This window comes from Anopheles ziemanni (genome assembly GCF_943734765.1).
Source record: "Anopheles ziemanni chromosome X unlocalized genomic scaffold, idAnoZiCoDA_A2_x.2 X_unloc_5, whole genome shotgun sequence".
Lineage (NCBI taxonomy): Eukaryota > Metazoa > Arthropoda > Insecta > Diptera > Culicidae > Anopheles > Anopheles ziemanni.
Genome location: NW_026689818.1, coordinates 572,091 through 585,496, shown reverse-complemented (window position 1 = coordinate 585,496; position 13,406 = coordinate 572,091). Strand labels below are relative to the sequence as shown.

Sequence of the window (13,406 nt, the reverse complement as noted above, 5' to 3'; positions counted from 1 at the left end):
AAATGAGTGAATAGTATGATTATCGCTATACAAATTATAAACGGATTGTTGCACTAATGTTATAATACTATTCTCTGGATTGAGCTTTTTCGTACATCTCTCTATTTCTCTAATGGTCGAATGACGTCTCTCTATTTGATCTGGAGTTTCAAAGATTTAAATTTAATATTGATTGTTCGATTACATTCGATACAAAAGTACATTCGTTGTCTATAACAATTTGGGCTGGCAAGTTCCAGTCATATACAGTATTTTCAGTCATACAATTGCTAGTTTCAACCGGTAAATTGAACCGTCCAAACGCTGCGGTGATTCATACACCTGCTCAATTGCGGCTTACAAGCGAGTGGCGAGAACCAATCGCGAAGGGAAATAATCGAAGCGAATTGTGGCGGCTGCTAACCGGTAGCTAATTTGCGGTTATTTGGCAACCTTGCAAGGGCGGCGCTGTTTACTGCACATTCTAATGTCTTACAATTTTTAACAATACTTAGAATACATTTTCTTATTCCGGGGAAGTAGAATTTTTATGAATTTTCCTTAGCGTTTCTGTGTGCAAAATTATGGATATTTTTAATCTCTTCAATTTGTTTTTCTACGTCGCAAAGATATTCGACTTGTATTTGAGAAAATCTAGCTTTAAATGTTTTTGGATTGTAAAGATTTTTATAGACTTCTAGGATAATTCCCATTGTTTGTTCATCTGTATGAATTCCATTAATTACGTTTGGATTAATAACTTTTTTGAATTTATGCTTGATAAAATCTGTAGTAAAATGTGGTTCAATGAAAATATGCCTTTTAAATTTGGGTAAAGGGCTTATTATTGCTGTTTGCGTGCTTCTGTTGAAGGGATATATGAATTATCGTCTTCATCAGCTGAGTGCTGGGTTGGTGTTAGTGAGTTAATTTGTATTCTGGATCGGGCGTCGGCTACGACGTTCGATCGTCCTGGTTGGTACATAACTGGTAATCGTGTTCCTCTATGAATGATTTCCATCTTTTCAACTTTGCGTTGTTGTTCTGCGGTGATAAAGCAAATGTTAATGGTTGATGATCAGTATGGATATTAATTTTTGCTCCGTATATGAAATTTCTCAGTGTATGTAGTTCCCGCACGCTGGCAAGCATCTCCTTATCGTTTGTTGCATAATTTTCCTTAGTTTGGGAAAGAGTTCGGGAAATGAAGGTTATTGGTCTATCTCCGTCGTGACATTTTTGTGAAAGCACAGCTCCTAGTGCTTTATCTGATGCATCTGTTGTCAGTTCAAATGGCTTCTGGAAATCTGGAAAAACTAAAACATCATTAGAAGATATTATGTCTTTCAAGGTTTGGAATGCATTCTTTGCATTTTGATCAAATTTAATTGGAACATTTTTTGATTAACAGCACGAAGTTTCCTAAGAACATTATCGGGAGTTACAACGTTCTCCAAATTAAAAAAAAGAATTGTTAAGCGAATTTGGCGTGGTGGTGCGACCGCGGGACGTACATAGAGAACTTGAATCTCGGCGGATTAAGAGTAACGAAGGAGTATTGGAATTTGTGTATGCTATGCAACAGTTGGCGAGAACAATTAGCTTGGATGAGACCAGCTTGTGCGAATATATCGCGGATGGTGTCACTACTGACACCCACATGTACGAGCTATTCTTTATGAGGCTCAAACTGTTCAAGAATTGAAGAAGAAACTTCTCTTGATGGAACGTGCAACACGGAGGAAAACAGAAAGAGTACACCATAAGCCAATAGAACAGAGTAAGCAGTTTGACCAAAATTTGTGAAAGCCAATTAATAAGCGAATTGTGAAAAATTATGAGCGAATACGTCAATGCTTTAACTGTGGAATGCTCGGACATTTAGCAATCCATTGTAGAAGACGTGTTGAGGAAAGCCCCAAGTGTTTTAACAGTGGTGATCTTGAACACCAGGTAAATCAGTGTCAAAAGAATCAAGTTTTAACAATCGCAGCAGTGCATGGTGCGTGGTTTTCGATGAATAACGAGAAGGAACAACTCGAGTTTAAGATGAAACAACAGGGTGAAATCATCGCAAATCGAGATAAGCAGATAGAGGACCTACGATCGGATCTGACCGGATTGGAAGATAAGTTGAAGAAGGAGCGTGATCTATTGAGAAGCTCGGAAAAGGATCGGCTGGCGGAGAAAACGAAGCTGATTGAGTGTGTGGCGAAAATCCAGTTTTTGGAAGAAAAATTGAAGGACAGTCAGCAGAATGATCGCGTACGAGTGCTTTCGTCAGAGAATGGGCGACTGGAGCGAGAATTGCACGAAGCTTCTGATAAGTTGGCGAAAGCGAAAGAAGCAAGCGATGATCGTGAACAACAATTGGTCGGTGTTACCAAAAATTTTAATTTGTTGAAGGGAGCCTGCAACATAACGGGAGCTCAGCTAATTGAGATGGATTTCCTCTAGAAAAAATCAAAACGCAACACGAAGTACGCTGTGCAGATGGAAGTTCTCCGAAAGCGCCGTACCGAGAAGGATAACGAAGTATTAAAGTCAAACGTTGGAGGACGGGAAGTAATAGTTACACCAAGGAGCTTGGAGAATGCTGAAGATGATGAGGATGAGGAGGAAAAAGACGAAGATGATGAGGGCTATGATAGTGATAAGGAGTCGAACGAATATGGCTCCGAGGAGGATATTGTTTTGGAAATTGCGAGTAGTCACAAGAACACGAGTGACATGGATGCACCGGCAGAACAAAAGGAGCCGTGGCCGCCACCGTAACGCAATCGACGTTTTTTCGATTCCTAACAAAAAGAGAAAGTACAGAAGAGAGCAAGGAAACCGACTAAGTACAAACTAGGAGATATAGTAGTGATTCAAATAAGCCAGATCACTGTAGGCAAAAATCTTATAACCGATTAGAAGTTGAGAAAGTAAATGATGAAGTAAGCAAAGCAAGGAAATGGTACGATATAAAAGGAGCATCGAGCAGTACTAGAGTAGAGTTTTAGTCAGAGTGTGAAAGGAAACGGATAGTAAAGAATATAGAAGCTACACCTTTTAAACCTTACATAGAGCCCTGTGGAACCACTGCCGTGACACGCCGCTCGACCTTTCCCGCTTCCGTGTGGTACTCGAGAATCCCATCCTGAAAGTAGTTGCGCAGTACATCGTACAGGTATTTCGGCACCTCCATGATTCGCATGGTTTCTCCGATTCGATCCCAGCTTGCAGAGTTGCAAGCGTTTCGCACGTCTAGCGCTACTACCAGGCACACTCGGTTCCTCATTGGGTGTGTTCTTCCGATACAGAAAGCTTCCACACAACGATCTCTTACCCTTTGGATGGCCTGAATCGTTGAGCGGCCTTTCCGGAATCCATACTGCAGCGGTGATAGTTTCCCGTTCGACTCCAGGTATTCGTTGATGCGGTTCAGAATAAGTTTCTCAAATACCTTGCCGTTTCTCAAATACCTTGAAGGATCATCTGGTCGTTTTCCTTGCTTAGGTAGTAGAACCAGCCGTTGGGTTTTCCAAGTGCTCGAAAAACTGCCCTCCTCCAGGCACTGTTGGAACAGTCTTTGAAACCTGTCCGGGAATTCTCGGATCGCTACCGCCACTGCAACGTTGGGAACACCAACTGGTCCCGGTGCCTTCCGGGGTGGCATATCTGCAGCGATACAAAGAAGCTCCTCCTGCGTGACAGGGCGAATCGTGCCAGTGGCTGCGACAGTGTCCGGCCACTCTGTCTCTTCACGCTGGGGGAACAAATGGTCGACGATTGCCTTCAGCTTGACTGGACATCGCTCCTGCGGGATTCGACTTCCTTTGACTCGCAGCATGATGGTTTTGTAGCTTTGACCTCATATGTCCCTATCCGCCTCTTGTGCCATCTCATCGCTGCATCGCCGTTTGCTGACTTTAATCGCCTTGGTCAGTGCTTTGCGAGATGCTCGTAGTACCTCCACTCGCTTCAAACGGACGATCGGATCGCGTGCCTGTTTCATCGTCTAGTGCAGTCACAGCGGTTTCGCAGCTAATATATTTCCTCGGTATGCCAACAAACTGGCTTTCTCCTGCAGTTAAGACGTTTCCGGGGCATGCTAAAATCGCAGGCCTGTGACAATAGTGCGGTCATGGTGTCTGCATTATTGTCATGATCGACTAGCCCTGCCCACATCAGACTCTCGACAAATAACGCCTTGTCGAACCTAGCCACGTTCCAGCGCTTGCCGTTGAACAAAGGTTCGTTTTGCTGGCGGAATTTTAGTTGCTGCTGTGACTCTATGGTGTATCGCAGCGCGTTGTGGTCACTCCCGTTGTATCTTTCGTCAACTCTCCAGTTGGGGTTTTCACAAATCACAGGGCTGGCGTAGGTTACATCGACGATTGAAGTCGCTCCAGACGTCCCAACTCCTAGGAATGTCGGCGTGTTCCCTACATTAAGTAGTGCCGGACCCAGTTCCTCTGTGGTGGCGAGAAGCTCATCACCACGCTGCTGGGTCGTACGGTTTCCCCAATTTGTTGCCCAGGCGTTAAAATCGCCTGCCAGCACAACCTTTGATCTACCATGAACTGCTGCTTGGATTGCGTCCATCGTGGTGCGAAACTCGTCAATACTCCATCGTGGTGGTGCGTAACAGCTTACGAAAGTTACCCCATTAACTTTGGCGATTGCAACACCCTCGACGTTAACTGGCACAATCTTTTGGATCGGATACCTCCCTACTGCGACTACTGCGGCCGACCTGCAACTGTCAGTTACCCAGTTTCCATTTTCTACTGGAACCCGGTAGACATCCAATAGCAGGGCGACGTCGCACTGCTCCTCTCGGATGGACAGCATCAGTAGGTCCTGTGCTGTCCTGCTGCCCCGCATGTTGAGCTGAACTACCTGCATAGCCCACCGTTGGATGCTCCCTGGGTTCCCGGGTTTATGGCCCTCCCCGTGCGGCATGGGCCTTCATGTCGCTCCTTCTCACACCGGAAGCACAGTTTTGTCCGATCCTCTCCTGTACAGACCGCCGCACGATGACCTATGGCTCCACAGCGTGCGCAACGGAGCTTCTGCGTAGACCTCTCGAGGCTGCACACCGTCCATCCCACAGTGATCTTGCGCTTGAGAAGGTCCTCCACCCGCGTTGTTGGAGCCTTGAACCAAGCCCTCTTGGATCCATCGAGCGCAGTGATCATTTTTACGCTGCTCTCCTCTATTTGCAGATCGAGCAGAGACCTGACCTTCGCTACAAACTCTGCCTTTGTCACCGTGACGTCTATGCCTTTACACACCAGCTCCTCCATGGGCGCAAGGCTCCTTATATTCGTCTCCTTCGACACCACCCTACGCAGCGCGGTTGCTATGGTTTCGGTCAAGTCTGTGTCGTCTTTATGTCTACGATAACTGAGTTCGTGAAGCGTGCCTTCCTAACTGCCAGAACGTTTGGCTGTATTTCGGTCGCGAACTCTGCGCTACTCCTGGCATCAGTTAACGCCTTAGCGACCATTTCCTTCGCCTCCACGCTGATAATTACCGCGGGATTGGTAGGCCGCTTCTTTTTCTTTTCAGACTCGTGTTTTGCTGGTACTGACGTCGATTTATTGGCCTTCAGTTTGTCAGTTGCCGGCTTGACAACCTTGCCACCGGGTCCCACTTTGTTCCACCGGGGTGTGGTGGGGCCTACTCCCTTGACTACTGGCACCCCTGACTCCGTCGTATCCGTAGGATGTGACTCTTTTCCTTTGGCGGTTGACTTTTCAGTCGCGCTTCCCTTGTTTCTTTCCCTCATTCTCCTGACCTCCTCTTCTAGTATCTGCATCCTGTCGAGCATCATGTTCTGGCTTTCGACATAGCGCTGGTTGATACTATTGAGCTGACCGCGCATTCGCTGCTGATCAGCTTCCCGTGTCACGCACCAAGATTCCTGCTCCGTCCTGAAGATATCCACCGCTTTTGACAGTGCCTCGCGTAGGTCGTTCACGGTTGCCTTTGATCTCCTCGCTTTCTTCAGGATGACAGTCATCTTGCCAATGGCTGCCTCCGGTGAATCCACTCCCACCATGGTTTTCTCCGCCACCCCTCGTCCTCCGTCAGCGACTCCGCGGCTGCCTCGTTGTCGGAGGAGGCCACCACCGAAGGTCCTTTCTTTGGCATGCTTCTTGCACCAAATAAAGATAAAAAATGCAAATTGTCCTTGCCGCTCAAGGGTTTAGGCGTACGTACGCACGCACACGCGTTCGCGCACGCTGGCGTGCCGCTCGAAGCGGGGACGCCAAGACACGGCGTTATTTGGGTAGATGTCGGTTTGGCATAGATCGATCCTACAAACACACTCTTTTCTGTACTACTATACTTCCGCACGCACAGTACCGTTATATTCGGCCGTTTTTGCGCATCACTTTAGAACATCTTGCCGATGAATCCGTCCTCTTTTCACAGTTTTAGAAACCACGAGGTTTTGCCCCGCCACATGGGCATTGTTTACAAAGCAGACTCGGCCAATTTTTAACCGTTCAACATTGACGAATTCCACGATTTCTCACTAGAATCGCCCGCTTTGCGCAATAGAACCTTTATTCTCACGATATCACGTTGAAACACAATGATTTCCCACGATATTTCACTACTTTCACTGTCAGCGTCACAGAGTCGACCGCACTGCTTGACAGCTCACCGCACTCAAATACGAGAACTATGCCCCTAGTTTTTGCACAGTAAACACGGGTGATGTTTTCGGCGTGGCGCTCCAATTCGTGGTAGTTATGTATGTTCCAACGAGGACACACGTCGAACACCACGTTAGCTGTCGCTAACCAGCCTGCTGGCGCATTGCCATCACGCGTGTAGCACAGCGAGTCCGTGTAGTTCCTTGCACGGCGATTGACCCTGTAACGGAACAGGGAGCACCCCGAATTCATCAGTGCTGATGTTCCTGCACATGAGATAGGGGTCCCAGCTGCGGCGAATACTGAAAGGAGCCGCAATCCAGTTTCCGTAGGGTTTTCGTCCGTTTCCGCTGACCTTTCAATGTAAAGGACTTGCCCACTAGGCAAAAACTTGTATGCTAACTCCTAATTTGGTGTCACCTCGATTTTGCCCATACAAAATTGAGGAGTTTTGAGGAGTCTTGAGGAGTTTGAGCCACGGGCTTATGAGCGTGTGTGAGTGAGAACGTGCAGCTCAGATCTATGCATGTGTTGGTGAGGACCATGGGATTTTTGTATGTAGTAGTGATAAATGGTTTCTTTCGGTTGATGCCGCAAAAAAAATGTCAGACTAATTTGAGTAAAATTATGAAACATTTATTTATCACTCAAAAATGTTTGCAACACTTTTTACAAATACTCACGTATAATACTCTAGGAAGTAGAAGAATTCATGGGAACTGCTTATCGTTTCGGGTGTATGAAACTTCCGGACACAATAAGTCATCGTAAACAAGCACTCGTCCATCCGGTGGTTCGCTTTAGTTTTAATCGGCTAAAAATGGAGAGGGATTTCATTACGCTGCATGTGTTACGAAATGAACATCGGCATGCTTTTGCTTACCCTTTTTAACAAGGCCAGGATTGGCGACACCGATTGCGTCGGAACTTCCGACTCCGACTTTGCTGCTTCGGATGTAGTTTCCCCGGTCGCTTGTTGGCTTCCTGAGATGCTGCTTTTTTCCTTACTTTTTCTGTTGAGTGTCCATCTATCGAGCCGGAGATAACAATGTTCTGGATACGAATAATTATAAAAGAAATTTCAGATCGGCTGAAACTGAAACAATTACCACGATTAGCTTCGCTTTCGCGTGTGTTCAACTCACTTCTTGTTGTGATATTGATCCGGCTTCTCGAACTTGTCATTTTTCACTGAATTTCAACGCACGGTTCCACTAACACAGACAAATTTTTGAATTGCTGTGTCCAGACACGGGAAGTTACGTTTATACCACTCGGGTTGGATCCGACAGAACGTTGATTTATACAGGTGAGCTGGACAGACGATGACGAGCTACACTCTTAAAAGAGATGGCATACTAGATATCTTGTGTGCAAAGGCCAAAGTATGGGCCAAGAGGGGTCGGGGATGGGTAAACTTGTATGGTAACGGCTAAATTGACTAGTGGGTGGGCCTTAGACCCTGAGAGACTCTCGGTCTCTCTGCACACTGGACCAGCCCTAGCCTGAGCTAGGGTAGCTGAGATTGCTCCCAGTAGTCCAGTGACCAGGGGGAAACCGTGACGGTTTTCAACCCCTTCTACATGGTATACCGGTAGATCGTATACACGCCATTCTCACTGCACAGGCGTGCTTGGCCATCAGGGAGCCTGGTTGCCGCTCTCCAGCCTAACAAATTCATGTTAGGTAGGAACTTGACTCCGTCTTCCTGAGGTGGAGCCAATCCGGCGGGGAGGTCCCACACTCTATCGCCGGCGTTGCGGGTGACCTGGTGATCACACAATATCGCAAACAGCGCCACGAAGGGTGATGGGAGTGTTTCGTAGAGTTGGTGGTTGCCACCATCTACACGACCGTAATGGCCGGTGAGACCAATGACGAGTGTAGCACTCAACTCGCCACCGACTTCGAGTCTCTGTCGCCACCGACTTCGAGCCGGCGAAATCTGTTACGTCGCCGATCCCCGAGAGGTACTCGAAGATATCCGTCGGAACGGATAAGTCCGCGATCCGGAGTTGAAGGAAACGGTCAAGTTCCCTAACTTCGTGCCCATGAACAGAAGAGACTGTGAGGAGTCTCCTCCACAGAAGGACCACGCAGTAGTAGTAATACTGCGTCTCCGACACGGACTTCCGGAAGGCACTATCCTTCCGGGATGCAGCTTCATAGGATGAACGTACTAGCTGGACAAACCCAGAGTAGTCGTTTTGAATCTTTCCTAGTCGTTTGCAGAGTGTTCCTGCATTAGCAACTTCGATTAGTATCGAAGACTTCAACGGTCGACAGTGGGGTAGGCTTAAAAGCCTTAGTCACCGCTTCAGTGTCCTCCCTATCAAGAGGTTTTCCCGCGGATTTAGCCAGACCGGTCGGTTTACGGTTGTTCGAGAATTGTTTACTGACTACTGAATGACGGGTTTTTCTGGCCCTTATTCTGCAACGGGGTATTTACTACGATCAGTACGAGGGCGTTGGTTCTTGCCCTTACTGTTGGTGTTGTTGTTAATACTCTTGGGTTCCATGATTGCGCTTTGTGACTTCCTAGTCGAGTAACCGATGATGACTATGTCAAAATGGTTATGGGCTGGCTTATTACCGTAGTCAATTTGCTGTGTACGAAGTGTACTCGTGTCCATTGGGTCCGGACGTGTTTGTGGCTGAACAAAAGTTCTGTTTGGTGCGAATACATTGGGTCCATTATCTGTTTTAAAATTTCGGGGTTGCGGGATTGGTGGCGGCCTTGTGAAATTATTCGGAGCAATAAACTGTTTCGGTGGCGGGACAGGTGCTCTCGCAATGGGGTTTGGTCTGGGTGGTGCGATCGATTGGCGGGGTGCCGCAGTTGGAATCGGATGCCCCGTTGGTATGTTAACAGGGGTGTTACGTGCGTCCAGGTTCAAATAGTCCTCACAATAGCTGTATGCTTGTGCGAGGCTTTGTGGTCTGAAATTTTTGCAGAATCTGGAGAACGGGTCACTTAGTCAACGAATGAATGTGTCTAGTGCGATCTGATTGTACAATCGCATTAGCACTAGTTCGTGGCCTTTCAATTGGTCATCCATGGAAATGGCTGAACTAATGAGCGTTACGAGTTCCCTAACTCTAGAGTAGTAGCTCTCTATACTCTCCTGCTTGGTTTGTACTAATGATTTCAGTTTATTATCGAGGGTCATAAGGTCCCTCTTATCTGCATAATACAACTTCAGCTTTTCGTCATAACGTCACTTTCTCCTAAACGAAAGCCTCTTGGCTTTCGGTCACTTCACTTCCTCTAATGAAAGCTACTTGCTTCTCATTTAGGTCATCACGTTGAAAGCTACTTGCCTTTCAATGTGTGATAATTGTTTTAATACTTCCTCCAATGAAAGTTACTTGCCTTTCATTTACGTCGTCACGTTGTTGTGATATCCTCTTCTTTCACACATATACTCACAGTTCACAGTTCAACAAGCCTTCCACAACCTTCTTTATTCATGGTCCAATCCATACTGACTGTCGCTACGCGCTCTCACTCATATCGAGGATCCCACATCCTCCCCTTACAAGAAGAACAGAAACTGACCGTACCTTGTTACCTATTCGTGATCTCTGTACCGTATCGGACGGTTTATCTGCCTAACTCCGCGACCCGTTCCCAACGGTTCCGTGTGTGGCAATAATTCTTCCACTGGGCGCCTCTGTTGCTCGGAATGTGATACCGCTTCTCTAGCCTCTTCTGGCGCCTCCACCTCCATACTTTCCTCAACATTCTGTTTTTCATGCCTTTTTACATATTTCTTCAAATGCTTAACACTACGTTCATACTGCTTTCTGCTTTCCAAATCTATTACTATCGCTCTCCCGGTTCCCAATAATTTAGTAACTTTGAAGAACTTGTTTCGGTACACTGTATCCGTCTTGTCCTTTTTTTGTTGCATAACCAACACTGTATCGCCTACCTCAATATCCGTGTTCTTTGCCCTACGTCCAACGTCCTCCCTGGAATTCCGCTCAAACTTCGCTATTTTGTCCCGATCCCGCAAATCATCATCCAAATCTTGTTTACTATCAACCTTCATATTTGGTAATAATGTCCTGACCGCTCTACCGAACATCAATTCTGCAGGAGGAATTTTTGTCACATGGTGAGGCCATGAATTATATGCTGCTATATAATCCGCCAGTCACCGGCGGCAAAATCAGCATGCTTTCTCGTTCTGTCGGTATCAATTGTAAATAGGACAGAACGAGAAAGCATGCTGATTTTGCCACTAGGGATGCTTCTCTCCAGTTTAACTTCCCCACCTTCGCTATGGCCGCGATCTTATTTATTCCTTGCATGCTTCTTTCCACTAGTCCATTTTCCGTTGGGTTTAGCGGCGTACAGTGTATCAATTTAACACCCCACACCTCTCTCAACCATGTTTGTGACTCCACGCTGTTGAATGGTGGCCCGTTGTCTGCTTTAATCGTTTTTGGAACGTAATAAATATTTAAAATCCTTCGCAAAACCTTCTTCATCGCTTCTGTGTCTGTGTGCTCCATAGGCACTGCCACGAGAAATCTAGAATAAATATCGGTCAGCACCAATGCCTTCCAATGCAGCGCGTCAGATGATGAAGATAGGTCCATGGATACGTACTCCCACGGATAGGAGGCGGATTGCTAACCGTTTTAACAAGTTGGCACTCTGGACAACTTCTGACGAAAGCTTCTACCTCTCGATCCATATTGGGCCACCATAAACCTTGCCTAAGGAAATTCTTCATCGTAGACATCCCGGGGTGGCTTCGATGCGCTAGACTCAATGCCCTTTTTCGCAAAGCTGCAGGCAGTATCAACTTTTCCTGCTTCATTACCACCCCTCCTTGGACGTACATTTCACTCTGAAAAGGTTGAAACCTTAAAATTTCTTCCGGCCACCTCTGTTTCTTATCCACCCATTTTAAAGTTTCCTGAACCTCTGCATCTTTTTGTTGTTCGATCTGTACTTCCTTCGAGGTCACTGCAACTAGCTCTTCACTGATACTATTCACCTCGACGTACAGCGCACACAGCTCGTGCCTCTCCTTCGCACAACCAAACTGTGGGTCATCGCGCTTCCCCCCAAAGCCACGTCCGCAATATTCTCCTTCCCTGACACGTGTTCGAAATCATAGTCAAAATGATCCATTCTTAAGAACCAACCTTCGACCCTAGACATAATGCATTTCCCAATGTCTTTGCGCTGTTTCCCTTTTAGCATAAACATCAATGCCTCGCTGTCTGACCTCAGTATTAACTTTCTGCCAACCAGATAGTATGCAAACTTCTCCATGGCCCATATTATCGCCAACGCCTCACGATGTAGTTGCGGGTATCTGCATTCCACTTCAGTTAGGCTTTTTGAGGCACGTGCTATAATTCTTCTCTCTCCTGACTCTAACCCTTCTTGTGTAGCACCGCACCCAATCCCCAAGGTGACGCATCCGTGTAAAGAATCATCTTGTCTTTTGCGTTAAAATATCCTCTCTTTATAAGATCGTTTTCTGCTGCCAACTTTAGCTCTTCAAACGCTTCCTGGTGAATCTTTCTCCATTCAAACTTCGTCTTGCCTGACAACAAGTCCCTCATTGGCTTTGTTTTATGAGAGAAACCTTTTATAAACGGACTTATAAACGTTACCATCCCCAGAAAACTTCTTAGTTCCAAAACATCCTTCGGCCTCTCAAACCTCAAGATATCCGATATCTTCTTCTCTGTAGGAAGTATGCCGCTGCCATCTATCTTGAAACCCAAAAATTCTACTTCCTATTGATAGTATAGAGATTTCTCTTCATTAATTGTTAGATTATTCGCCTTAATGACCTTTACCACCTCCTCCACTAAACATCTCAACTCCGGTATAGTCCCTGCGTAAACTAGAATATCATCTAAGTATATTACCACATTCTTGCAACTCACAAACAACCTCTCCATGACGCCCTGAAACAATTCCGGAGCACAAGATAACCCAAACGGTAACCTCTTAAACCGCATCAATCCATTGGCTGTCATAAACGTAGTCAAGTGACGCACTTCCTCGTGAAGCTCCACGTGAAAATATGCGTCCTTTATATCCAATTTAGAGAAAAATAATCTTCCTCCGTTATCTGATATGTCTGCCCATATCTTTTCGAGGGCGGGCATTGGATAAGGTTCTCGAGTAATTGCCTTATTTACCTCGCGATAATCGATGACCATTCGAAAATCCTTTTGTCTCTTTGGAACCAACACGATAAGCGATATAAACGTTATGTGATCATCTACCCCGTCAGCTCTCTCAATTATTCCCTTTCTCTCCATTTCCGCCAGTCTTTCGTTGATTGCTTTCTCAAACGCTATTGGAACGTTGTATCTTATAATTCGCTTTGGCATTATGGAGTTGTCCACCCTGATTCTAGCCGGCTCACCCCGAATCTTTGGAAAATCGGGACAACGTTGCGTCGAACATAGCCCAGATCTACCGTTCATGGCTCCCTGTTGGTAGTACAATTCGATATGCCTTCCGTCTAACATAACGTTCCCGATTTCTACCTGTCGTACATCCCTACCTATACGGATTAGACTCATCTGACTTGCTGTTTGAAAGCCTAGTAACGATAGCTCCGTACCGTTCACCACAAAAAACTTGGCCAGCTGCCTGACTTGATTAGAATCCTTGATTTCCACGTATGCCTTAAATGAGCACAGCACATCTAAAGGTTTGTGAAGAAAAGAAAAGAATAAAGATGGAAAAACACAACTCTTTTTTTATCTTTTTGGCTTCTAAAAACA

General features: G+C 46.1%; 1 protein-coding gene across 1 annotated transcript; it reads left to right on the top strand.

The window, feature by feature from the left end:
* Positions 1-1,995: 1,995 nt before the first annotated feature.
* Positions 1,996-2,754, top strand: LOC131292356 (leiomodin-3-like). The gene is made up of 2 exons (XM_058320812.1): positions 1,996-2,352; positions 2,437-2,754. The coding sequence occupies exons 1-2, from the start codon at positions 1,996-1,998 to the stop codon at positions 2,752-2,754; spliced, it is 675 nt and encodes a 224-aa protein (XP_058176795.1).
* The last annotated feature ends 10,652 nt before the right edge of the window (positions 2,755-13,406 follow it).